Source organism: Filicampus tigris, chromosome 14, assembly GCF_054856515.1.
Source record: "Filicampus tigris isolate MCC_2025a chromosome 14, RoL_Ftig_1.0, whole genome shotgun sequence".
Taxonomy (NCBI): Eukaryota; Metazoa; Chordata; class Actinopteri; order Syngnathiformes; family Syngnathidae; genus Filicampus; species Filicampus tigris.
The window spans coordinates 12623605-12643348 of record NC_141230.1 but is presented as its reverse complement, the minus strand read 5'-3'; the positions used below and the strand labels follow the sequence as shown (position 1 = coordinate 12643348).

General features: G+C 41.0%; 1 protein-coding gene across 5 annotated transcripts; it reads right to left on the bottom strand.

The window, feature by feature from the left end:
* Nucleotides 1-135: 135 nt before the first annotated feature.
* LOC147136405 (rho GTPase-activating protein 6) lies at nucleotides 136-18814 on the bottom strand. 5 transcript variants are annotated; one of them, XM_086052593.1, is made up of 13 exons: nucleotides 18583-18814; nucleotides 9257-9416; nucleotides 9043-9114; nucleotides 7147-7409; nucleotides 6472-6670; nucleotides 5995-6050; nucleotides 5756-5906; nucleotides 5501-5649; nucleotides 4176-4355; nucleotides 2222-2319; nucleotides 1926-2143; nucleotides 1550-1627; nucleotides 136-1130 (listed from the first exon to the last, which is right to left on the bottom strand). In XM_086052593.1, exons 1-13 carry the CDS (start codon nucleotides 18721-18723, stop codon nucleotides 649-651), a joined length of 2247 nt encoding a protein of 748 aa, XP_085908719.1. In that variant the 5' UTR covers nucleotides 18724-18814; the 3' UTR covers nucleotides 136-648. The 5 variants fall into 5 exon arrangements, with proteins under 5 accessions (XP_085908719.1, XP_085908720.1, XP_085908723.1 ...); XM_086052594.1 differs by having other exon boundaries at nucleotides 7147-7406; XM_086052597.1 differs by lacking the exon at nucleotides 18583-18814 and adding an exon at nucleotides 14332-14722.
* Between the last annotated feature and the right edge of the window lie 930 nt (nucleotides 18815-19744).

Here is a 19744-nt window from a genome sequence, read left to right as displayed (position 1 = left end):
TATTAAAAGACAAAAGACATTACCTGCCTGCCACAGCTACTCACTGGGGAGATGAGATGTAGCTAATTACCTGAATAACTAAACAGATAAACAATGCAGTAAGCACACACTTGGGGAATGTGGTGGATTTGAGGATATGGTGTTTAATGCATAAAAATAAAAGTAAAAAAAAATAGCAGTGTGGTTAACATTAATATTAGAACATTTACATTCAGTATATTAGATAAAAAAAACATTGTGGTGGAACACTAAAAAGTGAGTCTTTTAATAAGCTTTTGATAAAATTCATTGCAATATTTGATGCAACAGTTGACTTTTTGTATTTTTTCCCATGCCAAATTATTAACACATCTATGGCAAGGTACATTAAATGTGTACATTCAGCATTTGAACCTTCATGGCGGCAAATTAAGTTATTAAATATAAAATACATGTTTTATACGTCTTTTAAAGGCTGAACTGCATTTTATTATAAAGATTAGAAAAGAAAACCAGTGTCATATAAATTGACGATAAATGCATGAACGTACATATTTGCGCTGCATATATACATAGTATATATAGTACAATAAGTGAAACACATTGAATTGCCAGTGAGAGTTTGCTCAGCGGCTGATTATGATGCGCCAACAAGTCTTGACGAATTTGTCACACCAACGTTTCAGGGAGTGCATCTCCATTATTGGACAGGATCTGCCAAATATGGCCGTTTGCTTTAGCAGAGGCCCGTTCTGGTGCAGTTCTAGTCTGGGGTTGGCGCGCCAGACTGATGGAGGGCGTGGAATGAGAAACACGCATGTCACCAAGAGGTCGAAACAAACAATCTCCTCGATCTGTGAGGATTGGATCAACAGGGCGTCTCGTCCTGTCTGCCAGGTTGTCTGAGCTGATGGCTCCCGATTGGCTGATGGGTACCCGATGTAATGAAGGTAATGGTTGCCTGGTTCCCATCTGGTCGCGAGGGCCGTCGCCGCCGCTGCTGCTGCGAGCCACACGGAGGTGTGGCCTGCCTCCTGAAGCAGCCAATGAGGGTTGGCTCGGGCTGACGGGCAGCTTGCTGTTACCTTGGCGACCGCTCAGCCCCTCTGATGATCCAAATGACTTCCATTCAGACATGTCTCCGAGGGAGCCTGAGAGAACACAGACGTTGGACGTGGAAGGTTGCATCTTGCTTGTACTTTGATGATCACAAATGCAGTTCCACCACGTTTTGCAAAAGGAAGTAACAGAAAACAGACTACAAAAAATTTAAGTCGTTCAATACCAAATTTTGGAATAAATCTGTCACAATAAAGGCTTCACGTGCGCAAGGATAATACTCGGATGCTTTCCAAACTGGCAAAAGAGACAATCTACACATTGAACATCGCTTGAACTGAGCTTTCCTAAGATATTGACGTGTCGTGTGATGTGAGAAATCTGCTGAGGCTTTGCACAACATGACATGTTTTTTTCTAAATTGTACACACGTTTAGAGGTCCCACTGTATTTGTTTAATTAGGTGCAGTGGACTGATTCAATGGAAATGTGCAGGCCACGAACGTATTACCATTGATGTCAAGGTCAATAACATTCTTGCTGAAAAGTGGATGCCAGGTATCCCAGAAGTGATCCTCCAAGGCCTCTTCTAAGCACGCAGACAAAAGAGAGAGCAAGACTAATGAGTGTGCCTAAGTGAAAAATAAATACTTCTAGTGTACCTCTAATTATTCTACACGAGAGTATAATTATACTTTTCTTCACAGCATGTTGGGAGCAGAGTCACTTTAGATGAAGCACTGACACAATGCCATTAATCTCAGTTATAAAAATGATGTCAGAGCCTAATGGGAGCTGCTTTCACAAACACACAAAGCAAAACAAACTTTCATTCACAGCTCACGACAGAGAAGTGCTCACAGCAGCACACCCGAATTCAACTTTACCTGTAGTAAAGGTAGTTGGCGAGTTTCTAGACGGGTGATCGTAAGCGGGCGTGCTGCCACTTTCCGAGAGCGGCTGGTCGTCCTCCAGCAGCAGGAGTCGATCGGACAGGACGGGAGAGCTGTTGTCGTAGGGGGACGCCTCGCCGCTGGACATGGACTCAGTGGAGGAGCACATCTCCATTAGGGAGGACTCATGCGGTGCCATCAGGCCTGAATCGCTAAACAAAAAAAAGAGATGGACGCTTTGTGTCTTTGAGCTCATCATGAGAGATAATCGGAGCCTGGGCAACACTCACGAGTAACGTGTGTCCTTCCGCCGCAGCAAGTAGTCCACGACATCAGGATCGGTTTCTAGGAGACTGAGCAGCACCTCATTCTGCAGCTCGGCAGGAACCTGAAAGTGAAGGCGGTATCGCTGTTGTCATCTTATACTTAATTGTTCATTTGAATAGAAATGTATTCTAATATTCATTCACACTTTAAAAGCAGTAAATACTTCAACTTGAAATATATCTATCAAATGTGAATTGTTTATTTTTTTAAACTTTAAAAGGTCCAACTTTTTTTTTTATAGTGGAATGAAAAAATCTCAAACCGAATCCAGTCCTAATGAAGAGCTTTTCTTTCTCAGCTTACCAAAATGTGCTGTAAAAACATCACACAGTATAGAGGTCCAATGATTAATTGATTAAGTGACAACTAATCTATTATCAAATTAAATTTCGAGATGTGGTTGAATTTAAAATATTCCAAATCCTCAGAATTTCACCCTCTTACCAGGAAATATTCGCCGATTTCTGCAGTGCTCCGTGAAAGCACATTTTCAAAACTTTGTGTTGAATGAAAATATAACACCTAATTAACACATCTACTTTTACTTTGAAAGCAATGATCAAGATTTTTGCCTATTTTCTGAAACTAAATGGCTCTTAGTTTATTTGTGTTTGTGCATTTTCTGCACAGGTAATTTGAAATAATGTCCTGTTATTTAATATAGGATATGATGTTTTTTCATCCGATTCATCGATTAATCTACAAAATAAATCAACAGATTAATGGATTATTAAAATAATCGTTAGTTGCAGACCTAATATTGATATTACTATTTTTTGTCCACTTTGAAAATGCCAGTCTTTTAAAACTTTTTTTAGCCTGAACTATATCTAGCAGTATGTAGAATTTGGAAAAAAATGAATGGCACAAAATGCACATCATCCCATTAAAAATGCATCAACAAACAAAAAAAAAAAACTATACTACTACTACTACTACTACTATGCTTTATACTGGGCAGCAGCAAGGTACATACTATATGCGTTGCTCATCAAAGCAGGCACATTATATTCATAAGGTTAGCAAGGGTTTTCACTGATTAAATTCAAAATTAAACATTATGATACAATAACAAGTACTGCATTAACGTTCCAGGTTTCTCATTTTCACACCAGAATTCAACGACGTCCGCGAGCACGCCACTGCGGCAATGCCGCACGCAGTTTGCCTTTATACTTGCGTGCAACCCACACGCGTTGTTTTGAAAATGTGTTGCCGTTTCACTCAAAGTTGTGGAGCGTTGCTAAGGCTGATACTGAACGAGGACACCGCAGGGCGGAATTTCCACTTCCTTTTACGGCCAATTCCGGTGGGGGATTTTTTTTTTTTTACTCCCGAGCAACAATCAAAAGGACAGTGACAACAATTGATATCGTTCCTGCTGCAACGAAGGAACCTAGATGACTAGACGATGCATGTGTATTACGAAAACAATCTGGAAGGTGGCGGCGAAGGAGGAACGTGCGTGCGTAGGCTTCTTTACACACACATAGGTGACATAACACCCACGCCGCTGCCAAACTAGTTTGCGTCGCAGCAGCAACACGCTGCGTGGTGGATCCTCTCCTCCGTGGTGACAAATTAATTGCGCTCAAAGAGCCGAGCCGGAGAAAAATGTATGTTATCGCACCTTGTGACATAATGGACCAATCACGAGAGAGAATGTGCGCGGCGTCATGTGTTGCACAGCGCAACGCGTCGGCCACGTGATGTAATTTGGCAGTTGTCGCCCCCGCCAACACAGGAGTATAAAAAAGACTTAAGTCTTCAGCGAGGTTCTACTTTGTTTATCAGTAACTATAAAAGTATACTTGTAAAAACGTATAAAGTTAATGTTTACATTTCATTAGGCATCTTCGCTCCATTAAAACATTCCACTCGCTTGATAGTAAACAGTTTACAGTGAGTGTGACTTACCAGAAACAGAGAGTCACACGAATTGATCATGGTTTGAAGCACGCTGATGATGGCGCTGCTCTCCTCGGCGCGGGCTAAACTCTGGACGGCAAACTCCTTGTCGGAGTTTTTTTGCTTGTGCAGAAGGTTGGGGCCCAGGATGGTGGCTAAATTTAATGAGGTCATCTTGTTTCCTGGTTTCTGAACATAACAACGACAGAGTTGAGACACCATTATTAAGGGGGATTACTGCACTTTCAAACATTAACATGAATAATCGCTGGTGATTATCAACGACAAGGCAACTTGGACCTACTCTCCTATTAGGGAATGTTTTCTCCATCCGGAATGATTCATTAACCATGATCTTTAATTCACGCGCCCGCATCCCTGTGATATCTTACACAGAGGTTAATTACAGACAATGCAATGACTCTACACCATTCATTTGCTTCTAATCAGTAGCTGTGACGTTGACCTTCTTTGAGGCAAACAAGTAGAAGCACAGTTTAAAGTAAAGTGATGATTAAATGCACACTCACCCTCCACAAGGTACAGCAGCACAATCAATTACAAAAAGGCATCCTTTTCTGTAATTTTGATAAATAATGTCGCCAAAACATTGCCCACTGTGAAGTATTGCAGTTTTACACCACTGCAGCAACTACAATCTTTTGAAACTCAACAGTGAGCTTTAGCTTTAGCTTTACAGATGCCATGTCTGCCCGACAGGCATAACATGACACATGGTGTCATTGGTCATTTAATTCCCAAAAGGCAAAAGAGAGGTGTCAATTTGGGCTGGGGTCCTTTTTTTAATTTTTTTTTAATTTTTTAAAGTGGACGGTAAACTGTGTGATTACCGGTAATTCAGTTTTATTCTACTCAAAGTTCATAAAATATGCATAGTTAGAAGTAACAAAATAAAGTTATGCAGTGGAGAAAAAAAATGTTAAGAACAATACAACAACTTATGACGGTGATCATTAACAGAGCTGGGCATCGTCTATCCGTTTATAACTTCTGGGCGGTGGTATTTCTGGTGGTCAGAAAGGTCAGGCATTCAAATTAGGGTTTCAAGCTTGGTTGATATGATTTATATTTTCAAATCAGGCTTCGGGTTTAGCGTAAGGAATCAGATTGCAAGCAAGTTTATGGTTTGAAAAGGGTGTTTTAAGACCGGGTTTCATGACAGGGCTAGGGGTTCAAGTTAAGGCTTTTGTAGCTTTGGTTAGGGATTTAAAAGCCGTTTCAAATGTTTCAACTTCATAAAAATCCCTTTTGTTGTCGAATCTGCTCCTTCACAAGGAGTACAAACGTGAAAGCAGGAGCGCCTCTCTCTTTACCTTGTGCCCCTCCTCATCTAGTATGTCTTCAGCATGTGCAGCCACGGCGGACAGCAAGCAGAGGAGGCGATGCAGCGTGTCACAGTTGCAGGGAGGAAGCAAGAACATCAACAGCTGGACGGCCTTCAGTTGCTCTGCCCGCTCCAACACTGCATCGTCAGGATAGGAGAAGACTTCAATGACTGATGCCTGCTTCTTATTATTTTTTTTTATCCTCTATGTTCAAGCGTATGTGTGTATGCTGCTGTGCCTCACGCGTTGTGTTGATGAACGCCGTGTAGAGCTCTCTCGTCAACAGAGGGTCAGGTATGTCGCGGAGAAATTCTTTCAGCAACGCCGCCACATCGTGAACGCTGTGATGCTCGTCCAAATGTAGCTCCCATCCCTGATCCAACTCTTCACGCATCTGGAGGAAAGGAAAACAACACTACAAACATTGCTGCTGCTGCTGCTGCTGGAGCGGTGGGTAATATATTTTATTACTGACTTCGTACCTGCCTCACCCTCTTCTTGGAACTTCCCACACGGAAAATTCCCACAGTCTGTAAACCTACGCAGGGATGATAACAATCGCAGACATCATTCATGACCATGAATTCATGAAAAAAAATAAAATAAAAAATCAAGAGTACAGCAACCGGGGCCGATATCCCTGTGGCAAATAGCAATTAAGTGACACCCTCCGAAAACATTTTTTTATACATATATTATAGTGACATACTGTAGTATAAATCGTAATTATATCACAAACTAAGATCCCCAAACAGTTTTGAATCATTTCAACCTCATCTTACAACACCACCCTTAGGAATAAATGCCTGACTTGATTAAAAAAAAAAAAAAAAACTCTCCATAACTACAAGTAACAACCCAGGCTAAAGTGTGCCACTCCCGACAAAGCGCAATGTGTGAATAGCAAACTGCAAATATGTGGGGGATAACTGTAATCTTCACATTTGGTTGACGTGTACCGTGGTTTTCCAGGTGCTGGCAGCAAAGCTCCACCACCTTGGGCACTTGGGGGTACATGGGGTTTAGGCTCAGCTTTTTGTCGTGCCTCTTCTTCCTGTTTTTGCCCGCTGCCTCCACCGGCAGAGACAACTGGAGGGCCTCCAAGAGCTGCGACTGGTTATCGTCCAGGTCGGTGATGCAGTCCACTGACACGCCGCCCTTTAAAAGGGGATGAGTGACAACCACACTGTTGAGTTTTTATTTTTCAAATAACTTAATATCATGTCTTTATGTTACTACACCTGCTGCTCAGCTGCTGTTTTGGTTAGCAACAGATTTCTAATTTTTTTTTTTTTCCTGGTTGCAAATGGGAGGTGTCTGCTTGTGAGAGGTCCACCACTTGAGGAAATATTACAGGGAGTGTATTCAAATGTAATGCACATTACAATGATGAAAAAACACTGTACTTTATAATATTCTTATAATCATCCCAAAATAAGTGGTAAGATTAAGTTTTATTTCTTCCTACTTCTTTGCTGGGCATTGGAGCTGTGTAGCTTGTGACTGATGTACAGAATGGGACCTTCTTTCTGTTAATTTTGAGATCTTTTGAGATTTTTTTTTTTTTTTAACTACCATGTCATCATATTTCGCTGTTTGAGGACATACGGGATGATTGTGAATCTCAATCATACCCTCCTGCGCGTCCTCGGTGCGGCGTCGGCCGCTCGAGCAAACGGCGACATATTGGGACTCTCCGAATTGGAGCTGAGGGAAGAGTTGCTGCTCGACAGCTCCTTGTTGGTCCTCTTGAACGTGGAGGTGAAGTGGAGGAAAGACAGCACCAGTTCGGTGGGGTCGCAGTGCTGCTCCTGCGGCGCGGCGTGCCGCTGCTTGTGCGCCCGGTCGTTGCAGATGACCTGCGCCAGCGGGATGCTGAAGGCCTGGGGCATCACTTCTGGGGGACGGAAAGGGCCCGCACGGTTATGGTAGTAGATGCTGATAACTTCCCTGAAGAGTTTATGTATGAATAATCAAGAAATTAATTATATTAGAAATATAAAAATATAAGTACTAGGGGTGTAACAAAAAAAGGTTTGAATTGGAAAATCAGTTTTGTTTTAAACGATGTGAATGTATCGAATTCAATCGTTTCACTTTAAATTACATCAAGATGAACAACATGACAACAAAAAACCTGGCATCACACCCTCTCAAACTGAGCCATACAGTCATGAATCGAAATCCCACCGAATTCGAACAAAATCAAATGGTGCCACTTTAAAATGAACCGTCCTTAAATCATATTGCACCCCATGTATCGAGATGCGAATCGGATCATCTTTTATTGAAAAGATGCCCACCACCAGTTAAGTGAAATACTGGAAATAATAATAAAGTACTGCATACATGTCTAAATGAATATATATTCCTAATGTACAATGTCACATGCCTCCAAGTCGATCATGTTTTCATCACAATTTGTTTGTTACCTAGCAGAATTATGCAATAAGTAGTGTATTTATTTACTGTATATATTTTGAGGACTCGGAAGAACTTTAATGTTAGTGTGAACCAAGAAAGGAATTTATAGATCCAGGAATGTAAAAAATGTTATTAATGTTGCTCAATGCAACATTTTCATGCGATCTGATTGAGTGGCGCTTATCTTTCAGACTGTACTAAGAGGCATGTTTTACATTGCCAAGTGTATTAAACAAGTGGGGACTGAGGGCGGCACACATTCAATATTCAGGGTTTGAGAGCACTTAGTGCTTTTGTAAACACAAAGGGTGAAAAAGGAAGGAGTGGGCGTGGCTTTGTCCGAGGATGGGCTGCCACCAATGAGCTGCCATTTAAGACTGTTTTTGTTTAGCTTTCGTGATCTTGCGTACATTTATAGAGATTCCTTTCAAGTGTCAGAGGCCGGGTACGCTCTTAAGTGGAGGGCGCAGGAGGGGCTTAAGTAAATGACATTCCTCAGTTGGGAACATGCTTCAACATCATGATGTAATCACAAAAAACTAAAAATAGATACTGCAGATGGGATATAACTGCACTTTGACTCAGCAAATTTAACATACACTGGGAGACATGGATGTACAATTGGAAACTAGGAGTATAGCTGTCAAACCATGTCAACCACTAAGGTCACTTTACTGCCAGTAGAAAGACATATTGGGCTAATAATTGCTTTCCAGTTCAACTAAGAATACCTCTCCCAGGGTTAGCTACGAGGTGTGCCAACAAAGAACTACAACTGTGGCAACTTTTCCAGGCTTTTGTGTACAACACCGCTGTTAACTGGAAGCGGCATGAGCATGGAGAAAAGTCCATCAGGGCCCAACCGGGTGTCTTAATCTTAACATCTATGCCACCACCAGTTACGTGACAAAGCGCTACACAAAAGCCTGAAAAAGAAGCACAGAGTGAGAGAGGTGAATAATCTTAAGAGCAGAGCAATGGCGAGATGTTGCGCAACACTGCGACGTAAGCCTTTAGCCAATTGGCACTGAGTCATGAGCGTGGAAGAATCAAGTGTCAAGGGTACCTTTAAAGGTGTACCCAGAAAAGTACTACACACATATTACCTCTGTCTTTACTCTTCTCCTTGGAAAGTGAATCCAGCTTACGCCTGAGCGACTTTTTGTACTTGTGGCCATCTAAAAAGGAGACATATACAAAAACAACATTTTTAGCCTGCCTTTTTTCTGTGCCTGTTGCTTGCAAGAAAAAAAAAAAAAAACAGTATTACAGCAGTATTACTGTAACAGCAACACGGAGGAATGAAGTATGTGTGCGTACATTTGGGAATGGTGACGTGGCAGCTCAGGTTGCGATCGCGAAGGAGCCGCCGGAAGGCGACGTCCTGCAGACGAACCCTCTCCAGCTCGGAGAGGCTTTGCAGTGGGACGGGCTTCAGACCCACGGAGCGTCCTGACACACTGTTCCATGTGAAGCTTCCCTGAAGACACACGCACACAGAAATTAGAAGACATTAAAAAGAACTGAAATTAATTTCCCCAAGACTCAATTATACAATTTGTACGGGGATAATTTTAGCCTAAGTGGATCGAGGCATAGTACAGTGGCGTGACAGCACTTTGTTCTCCAAAAGGCCAAGTGTAGCAGCGGGATGAGTCTTTACTAATGATGTTAATTAATCCACTGGAGCAATATGATAGTTGAATATGGCCCAAAGTATTGGGACACATAACAATTACAAGTCAGTGGCCAGAGCTTAACTGGTTATGCAGATGAACAACTCAGAATTCGATGTTCTCTTGTACTCTAGACTTCAGGAAGTACTTGAATGCAATTACTTTTGAGCTCCTGCCAAATGTTTGCGTAACTTAAAGGAAATGTAATGTACATTATTGCTTGTACACAAATAGTAGGGTCTCTGGAGTACCTGGCCACCTATCAAGAGTGTCATTAAAAAAGCAAGTAAATGTTATCTTCCTATATCTGAAAATGCTGCTGTGAGTGTTATGAACAGTAACCACGGGGATAATTTACATAATAACTGCCACTGTCTTGCATCAAGTTTCTCTGTCCATGATTGGGCATTTAGATAAAGATTAGCCTGTGGTGGTTTTGTACACGCGGCACTTATTTGCAGTCTGGACGCAGAGTTGTGAATATCTTCTGTGGATAGAGTCTCAAAGTTTCGAGAAGTCTTATAATGCCACAAAAAAAATGAGCAAAAATAGCAAAATTAGTTGGCCATATTTTTGGGAGCGTGAAAAATAGTCAAATACGTCAATAGAGCGGCAAACCCGCTAACTTAGCAACACCGAGTTGGTGCTCGCTTTGTCGCATGCCCTAGTTACGCCACAAGTCGTCATGGTGACGAAAAATGTGCTAGCAATGGCATGAGACCAGAACTGTCCCCAAAACTTAAGTGATTTGGACCAGAGTGTGACTTTTAGATACTAAGTACACTACAACCTTAATCCTTTGCGTATTTTGAAAAGTGACCTGTTATAAGGACAACTGGAAACTGTTTAAAATTGGGGAGAAATTGCAGAATAAAGCTGGAAAACTTCAATTCAACAACAACCTCAATGTTTCATTTCAAATCTATTGTGGTCCAAATTATAAAAGATCCGTCATTGAAATATTTTCCCGTAACCACCACTTGCCTAACCTTCAACAATTCTTTACCCTCACATGCTATGAAGATCTTGAAAAGGACGTGACGGTAGCATTAATCATTTCCCTGCGTCACACACCAGGTGAAGGCTGACATCTTACTCAAACAGAGGTGTGTTCACAGAAGCGCACGTCTTCAAACACACGTTCACGATCGTGAGTGCAAACGACAACCTTTTAATGCAAAGTCGCCACATTGAAAACGGCAAGCGTGGCGATTCGGCGCTAATGACAATTGCAACAATCTGACGTCGCAATCCTCACACTTGTCGAGCATCACCGTGCTGCAGATTACGGCCGCCTTGATCCATCCAGCGCAAGTCAAGATAATCATATGAGCTGTGTTCCAAAGAGGCTTAGCCGCTCATTATCAGGATAAGGCTTACATTAAAGTGGCTCACTTCCATTAGATGAGAATTAGTTTCATGCTACAGTAGCAGGGATCTACAACACAACCTGCTGGCAATATTTTTACGAGACTGTTGCCAAAGTTTCTACGACATCCACAGTAATGCACATACAGTCAGTCAACAGCTGTTTATCGTTGGGGATACGTGCCAGTAAGTGAAAATCCACAACATGGAGAACCATTTTTACAGATTCAAACCAAAACAATTTGACTTTTTTTTTTGGTGTCCACAGTGCACACTTTTGAACTTCTTAAAACATAAACACACTGTTAACGTATTTGAAGCACACAAAATTGCAAGTATTAAATGCATAGTTATGACTGTACATATTGTAGCGTCTGTACGTTAGATACAGTATGTGCTGTTGAGAGGCAGGGCCTGGTTGGGGGGTGACGAGTGGCGTCGGAGAGTCTGCAGGTGAGTGTCTGATCGTGAGCTATGGCCGAGAGCAGCTCCTGCGTGTGTGATCTATTTGTTTGTGTTTTACTATTCAATAAAGCACTGCTTTCCTAAATGTGAAGGGCATCACAGCAAGTATACTGTAAAAACCAGGGCCCAACCGATGTGAATATAAAAAAAAATAATAATAATAAAATAAAAAAAATCTGACGCCTTAATTGTCGGAATATTTTAAAACTATATATAATGAATAGAATAACTTTGTTTTTGACCCCTTAACACTTGCACTTACTGGAATCTGAACTACAAGCAGAACATTTTACTGCATATGTCATTTTGTGTTTCTTTAGCTTCACAATGGCGAGAAATATGGCAAAAATCAGCCAATCAGCCAGCTGAACAGCATTATCTTGGTCTTATGTTATAATGTGTTAATGTATTTAAAAAAAAAGACAACTAGCAAAAGCCCCCTAACACCCCCCACCCCCCGCCCCCCAAAAAAGGCATGAAAAACAAACCAAAAAAAACCATTACTTGAATTATCTATGATATAGCGGGGAACACTATATTGTTAAATGAACACTTCGCAGTCAAAATTCTTGAATCTCATTAGATTGTGTAAGTGTGTCTAATGTTTTGGCTGGGGAGTGTTGCACAAGTCATTTTTGTGACTCAATTACACATAACACTTCTCGCATGGAAGCACCTGTGATGCAAGCGCGAGAAAGTTTCCGACAGGTGTTGTCCCTAGCACTTCTACCTTTATTACTCACGGTCAATAATGTCTGAAGTGCTAGTTACAGATTCAACTTCTCCATGAACTCCTACTTTTTAATCTTGTACTTGACATCTACAATTAATTACACTAAACCCACACGTAATTATTTAATGAGCGTGGGGTAGCAGATAATCAATGTGCGATTAATGTGCCTTTAAACCACTACTAGTAGGTACATATCTACGCTCTCAAGATTCATGCACTATGTGAGCCTATTTTTATGCCATTAAACACAATCAGCAAAACAATTACAACAGCTCTCAGTAGAGTGCAGACCTTTACTAGGATAGAAATCTTAATAAAAAGGAAAGGTTAGCGGAAGAAAGTATTGGTTAGGCAACTTAGGCTGAATGAATTTCTGCAATACGCAGCGTACACTCTGACAAGAACAAGGCGGCAGTTGGTGAATCTACAAACAAACATCAATCCGTCCATTCATTTTCCAGGCTGCATATCTTGTTCAGGATCAGGGTGCATGTAGACAAACAGCCATTCACGATCATTAGTGAGACAGAACTGAACCCACGCTGCGAGTCAGGCACAAAGTCGGGCGAAAGGTACCGCTACACATTCAGTGACACTCTATTAAAGACACAATGAGACGTCTGTCCTGTTATCAGTCAGTCAACTTTTGGTGCTTCATCAAATCTCATCAAAACACAACATATGTCATAATCAACATAAGTCATAATCAAACATTTGAAGGCAAGAATACAGTACAGAGCAAGAAGGTCTAGATAGTAGACCGTCTCATTTTTGAAGGGGCGATGGGGACATCATCCATCCACGTAAACAAGAATAAATGCATCTCATGTTTGTCATGTGGCACAGTGAGAAATAAAAGGTCCTATTTCCACAGTTTTAGCCATTTTTTGCTTAGCAAATGTGCCAAAAAGTGACAGTTTTGTACATGGAGCAAATTCATTCATAAGGCAACAAAAATGGTTGATTTATGAAACATGAACAGATCCGAGGTCGACCTGCATCCCGGAACAGGCGTGTATTTTCGACCTTGCAATAGTGCCTTCCTATAGATGCTCTAAAGTGAATTCTGAGATTTGTTTTGAAATACATTACAAATGTGCAAAGTAAACAAATTAAATACTAAGTGGCCCCTCCCCATTTATACAAACTTGAGTAGCTTCGTTCATGTCAGTGGTTATCCGGCACAAATGCAACATGCAGTTAGCTAGCTAGCTATACCAACATGCATGTTACATTAGAAAGGCGGAAGAGCGAGGAGGGGACAAGAATATATATACAATCAAATTGAGCATTTGGACAAGGGCTTCACGCTGTTGCAGCCAGTTTAGAGTGCCTCATTGTCGTGGTGTGGAAAAGCCACTTGATGACCCAGTGGGATATATTGCAACCACCGAGGCTTTCGGCGGATATATATTCACAGCTCAAACATGTCATTATGTACACATAAGATAAGTGCTAGAGGTAGTGGACTCCATTTCTCAAATTCATAATATTTGATTGGCAGTTGACAATTGAGTGCAGCATGGTTCCAGCACATTTAGCAGAAACGCCCACAGCGTTTGAGCGCAGAGAGAAAGGCTTGATAGAGCTTCAGAGAGCACTTAACCACAACTAAAAGGCTTTGTTGAGACGCAAAGCTTTTCTTGGCCCTCTCCTGGTAACACAAAGGCAGGAAAGCTTGGAGGTAGTTCGTACAATATGGACAGATCGAAACATGCGATAATACTGAAGAAACACACTTGAACTACATTCAGAAGGGTGGTGAGTGGTCCCCAGTGCTCAGGAAGCCATTCAATGGAGCTTGACTTTGATTTCCTTTTCCCTGCATATAAATCTAATTTAGGGTGGTTTTAACTCTTTCACAAAATACTATTACTGCAGTTTAAATATGTGTTTTAAAAAGCAACAATTTGCTGACATAATTGTATTCACTTGGGAGCTCAATAACACAACATCTTCTGTGTGTCTCACTCTGCTATTCTAAAGAAAAAACATGAAAATAATTAATACAAATTTAATTAACGTTTGATTTAAACGTGTACCTGCATACACGCTATCAGCGTAACATTTACTCCACATCACCTGCAGTAGTACGTACAGTATATGGCAAGACTTTAGAAGCGCAAATTGCTGAGACGAACATAGTGACTTACTTACGTGATATGTAACACTTCGCTTCAGACGAGGTTCACCCATTTCGAAGTAGTCAAACTTGCGACGTTTTCATGATACATTCCGACACCGCTTGACCCAAAACTAAATTGCCAAACCCAATACGTAGCGGACTCGTCATGTTCTCAGCCATGGTCAGAACTCTCAACAGAAGGAGTGTGGTGCATTCACTGACCGATTCCAGAGCTCCTTTGCAGGAGGATTTCATCCAAAGAGCGACAATAATAGTTAAAAATGAGACCGAGGTGGAATGAATCTAGTTAATTTATGTTAGACGTAAAGTTATAATTAATATTAAGTTTGTATTCGCGCGTTTTCATCGTTCGGGTGAATTTTTCACTGCGTACTTTCAACTGTTCGCCGGACTCACGGGGCCCCGAACGCATCAATTCCCATGAGCCTCCGTTAGCGTTGCTATGGCGAAGAAACTAGCGCGAGGCAGAAATACCCGGAAGCAACTTTAAAAGCTAATTAGCTAGTGCCTTTGCGAGCGTAATTCAGAAAGTAATTTAATTTAATAATTAATTAAATTATGTGCTCACATATCATTAAATAAATAAATCTAAATATATATGTGTTTTTAAAATCATTAAAAATTAATAAGATTGCTGAGTTTTAACATTTAACAATACGTTTTCGTTGGTTGTAAACTGAGCAGTTCAGCGTTCATAGCCAGGTTTTGTGGAGTATTGATCATTTTATGTCTCCCACTTTGTGCCTTGTGCCTAATACATACACAGTACCTATATATCCGTCGGAAGCTAGGGAAGTGTTTGATCTCACTCTGAGAGCAAACTGTAAGAATACAGTGAAATCCTAATAAATCCAGACAGGTAATACACCTACCCACTGTCAGGTTAACCCTGTTATGCCCTCACGTTCAAAGCAGACACTGTGATCTGGATATGGTTCCCCGCTGTCACTTTAACGGCCTGTGACTTGACACGCCGCAGATAATAAGCTCTTGGGAACAAACGTGAGATTTGAATGAACTGATTATGACCTCTGTGCTTACATGTATCCATCCACCCAGCGGCTCCTCCGACTCTGGAATAGTTGCCATAGCGATGCATTGGTAAATTGAGGCTTAATTCCACACCATGCAAAAAAAGGGCAGTCTACTGTGGGAAGAAATATGGGTCGGCAGGAAAGCGAAGCCACGGATCACGACGTGCTGGCCCACTATGGGAAGCTGAGGCTGTGCTCATGTAAACCAGATGACTCTTCTTTGTTCTAACGTTAGCTCAGGCTACTGAACCCTCCAGCTAGTGAGCACAAGACCATTTATTACATGCCTGCAATGCACTTCTCTGTAATCCTTCTTTTAGTCATATAGCAACATGCCAGTGGCATGACATATCCCGTGATGAACTCACACTCATTCTTATCGAGTTCAAGAAAGAGTTCCAATTTGTTCGGCCAATCTTCCCATGGAAATGAAATGATTCAGTTCCAGAGTCAGTTATCGCAATCATCATCTTTCGAAACGGTACTTGGAGTCTTTTATGTAACATAAGTTCATTTTGCATCCATTTTCTATCGCGCTTAATGAGGTCACAGGTGAGCTGGAGCCTTTTCCAGCAGACCTTGGGTGAGATGTGGGTAACACCCTAGACTAGTTGCCAGCCACTCGCAAGGCAGTTGGCACATTAAAACAAACAACAAGCACTCACATTTCTGAGGTTGGGGGGTTGGAATCCTGGGTCTGGATCTTCCTATGTGGAGTGTGCGTGTTCTCCCTGTGCTTGCCTGAGTTACTTCACCCCACATTACAAAAATGTGCAAGTTAGATTAATTGAAGACTCTAAAATGTCCACAAGTGTGAATGGTTGTTTTGTGTGTGCCCTGCGATTGGCTGGCAACCAGTCCACGGTGTCTGTATTCATACGCGAGATAGAAAATAGGTGAAAACTGTCATTGAGGACATCTATATGTTGTTTTCTGCGGTAGTAATCCATTTCATTAGGATTACATAAGCGCTCCGACTCTGTCTCTCTTGCTGACGATTATAAGATGGTCCAGATATCTGGTTTTCATTACAGACCTATTTATAATGTCAAGGTTCCATTGCACAAAATAAACAGTGTTACCATGAGGACTGGCTGTGCAGAACAAACAGTCTTAAATTATACGCGCGTTACTGCCACAGCAGATTTAGCTCTAATGAAAAGAGGCGCTTGCGGCCATTGAGCTGGATCATAAATCAAAGTATGCTTTTTTTTGCCCATTTTTTGTTGCGGTAAAAAAAAAAATTACAGGGCACAAAAAAAAAAAGCTATGTATTTTTTTGATATTATATTATAATTCAATAGGTCTTAACGTTGAACTTAAGTTGTGTAAGGAACTGCCACTTAAAGTACAGTACTTTCTGACCTTTTATGTGTAAGTAAATAAACAAAAAGGCAATCAAACAGTTAACCTTTTTTTGTCCGAAATTAATGTAACACGAGAAGGCCGTTTTGAGATGCATCCAGCTAAATAGTTGTAAAATGTGTCAGTGTGTTCCCATGCTGTCACACCCCTTTTTGAAAAACACTCACACACATGGTTTGAATCCGTGTCTGCTGACGTAAACTAGGTCCGCTGTATTGTGAAAATGCAGCAATGTTGCAATGCCTTAACGGGGAAAAATTCCCTCTTTTTTCATGGCACATACATTGCGTTTTATACAGTTTATATGATATTCATTCACCACTGCTGATAGTTATTACTGGTTGCATTACCCGTGTGTAGTCGTGACGTACCATGCTACTGCCAACTCTTGTTTGCATTTACACACTGTAAAAAAAAATGTTCGGTGAAGTAAAAGGTTCAAGGCAAAACTGTGACATTTTAAGGAGAAGTCAATCCCACCAAAATTCTGTTTTTTAAAGCTGAGCAATGATTGGTTGTTATCTGAGCTTTCAGTCGACAGCAAGTGGCGAAATGGCCGACTCCTGAGATGGACAAAAACGGGTGGATTTTACTCCTCAATTCATGTTCCACAAACACAGTATTAATCAGAACGCCGTGCTTCCACTAGTGGGCCTGCATAGATCATATTTTTGTAAAGAAAGTTTGACTTCCCTGGGCAATTTGGGCAATTTCAAATGTAATATTTAAAGTTTTGCTGTTGTGAAAATTCTCATAATTCACAACAAAGAAATAAGAGTTCCTAGAACTGTTGTCCCTTGTATTGCCCCTCCAACTTACTAGATAGTAAGTAAGTAAAAACAACCTGGCAAATCATTTTGGAGCAAACAACTTGCTTGCTTTGTTGCTGTGCAGTCCATTGGTTCTCTTATGGCAGATGTAGGGAACTCTGGTTCCTCGAGAGCCATATCCTGCCTGTTTTGGATCTCTCCCTACTACAACACACCTGACTCAAATGACCAGGATCTTTTCTGACTCCTACCGAGCATGCTGATGAGCTGATCATTTGAATCAGGTGTGTTGTAGTAGGGAGAGATCCAAAACAGTCAGGACGTGGCTCTCGAGGAACCGGAGTTCCCTTGATGGAAACATTGTTGCAATAAATCTCAATAATTTCTATCAAAGTTGTTCCAATTTAAATGACTATTTTAGCCCCCCCCCAATAATATAAGTTGTGTTTTTTTACATTGTATCTGCGTACGTAAAGTGCAATATAGTCTTCTGTTTGTATATGATTATTTTTACATTGCTTTTAATTATCAATATTATAGTTTTTGTTTCCCGTATAATACTACTGATTATTCTTAATGCTGTTCATATTCACTTCTGTATATCAAGTCTCCATTAATTCATGTTAAGTTGTCACTCCACTGCTGAGTTAAAAATTGATGGTGTTTATTTCAGTGCTGTTTATATAAAGACTACAGTGCTTATGGAACCATCAACACTATTTTAGTTCATACAGTACAATGCTTACTTACAATGCTGTTGACTAATCTTGCTAGTTTACCATTCACATCTGCAGATATACTTTATTATTATTTGCGTAAATAAATATTGGATTAAAAATATATATTTTTTATATCATATTAGGTATTCTAATATATTTATCCAATAAATCCCTAATTGTATTCGATTTCTCCTCTCTGAAGATTACAAGAAGTCCAGTTTGTGCTCCCTGAGGAACTTTCCATCACTTGTGAAATTTTGAATCAGTCATTCCTTTTCCACCTGTTTTTCATTAATGCAATATGAACAGAAACACAGTTCTATCAGTATTGCAAAGAAGTTAAAGTTACAGCTTGAGTGAGGTCTCTGACCTGGTAGGATGTGCTCTCCGCTCCAAAGTGCCTCATCAGTGCCGGGTCCAGGCTCCTAGTCTGCCTCAGTCCACGTTTGGAGATGGTCCTGGGGCTGAGGGAGCAGGAGAAAACGCTGCTCAGGAGTCCCTGAGCGGACATGTTGGTCTTAAATGATCACCGAGCCAGCAACGGCACACAAAGCGTAGGCTTCATCTCGCGGCCACAAGTCCAAACGGAGCCTGAAGTGACGATCTACGACTCATCACCCTGCATGGGATTACGAAAGAGTCCCCCTCCTGTAACATGCACTCACACACACACCCCCAGAGTCTGACTCAGGACCTGAGGCGGAACTTTTTTCTCCCCCCCTAAAGATCCGCGGATAAACAAAGCTCATCCATCATTTCATCCCAGTTATTTCCCCTGACAAAGTGCAATGACAAAGTGCAATAGTTGGCAGCAGAAACGACAGAAACTAAACTATTCTAAATGCTCCCTTGCTCTATGTGTATTGACCACTAGTCCACATACAGCTGTGCAGCCCATTAGTTCTCAAAGTTTTGACACCAAGTATCACTTAAAAAAAGGTATCGTAAGCCACTTTAATGATTGTAATGATGTAATTAAAATGTACAAGAATAAACAACTCAATCATTTTTTAAAAACTGTGGAGAGAAGAAAAACCGGAGACCGCTGATCGGAGAGCACTGAAACATTGCTGTTAGTTTTAAGTCACGTTTTTTTGGTGCGGCTTTTTGCATAATTTATTCCAAATGATGGACTGCCATCAAGGATGAGATCTCACAAGGGCTCAGTACAGCAAGAGTCGGAGGATTAGCTTTTTCTGACTTTTGTCGTCATACATGGCGGGGCGTCAACGTCAAAGCATTAGCATTAGCATGAGTTATGAGTTATGTTTTTGTTTTTTTGGCTTTTCTACAACACTTACTCTGAAAATTGGGCCGGCGTCATGCCGTCATGGCTGACATCATGCGAGATTGCGCAAGAGTTCAACTCAGTTCTGCAAGAGTAGTGTTACTTATTACGAAGGGGAATTTAGGTGGAGAAGAACACGAGAAAAGACACCATTATCAAAACCTTCCTCATTGACAACTGTGTCATATTTTTGTGGTTCAATAAAAATAATAAAGAACAACATATTATATGTAGGCCTAATCCC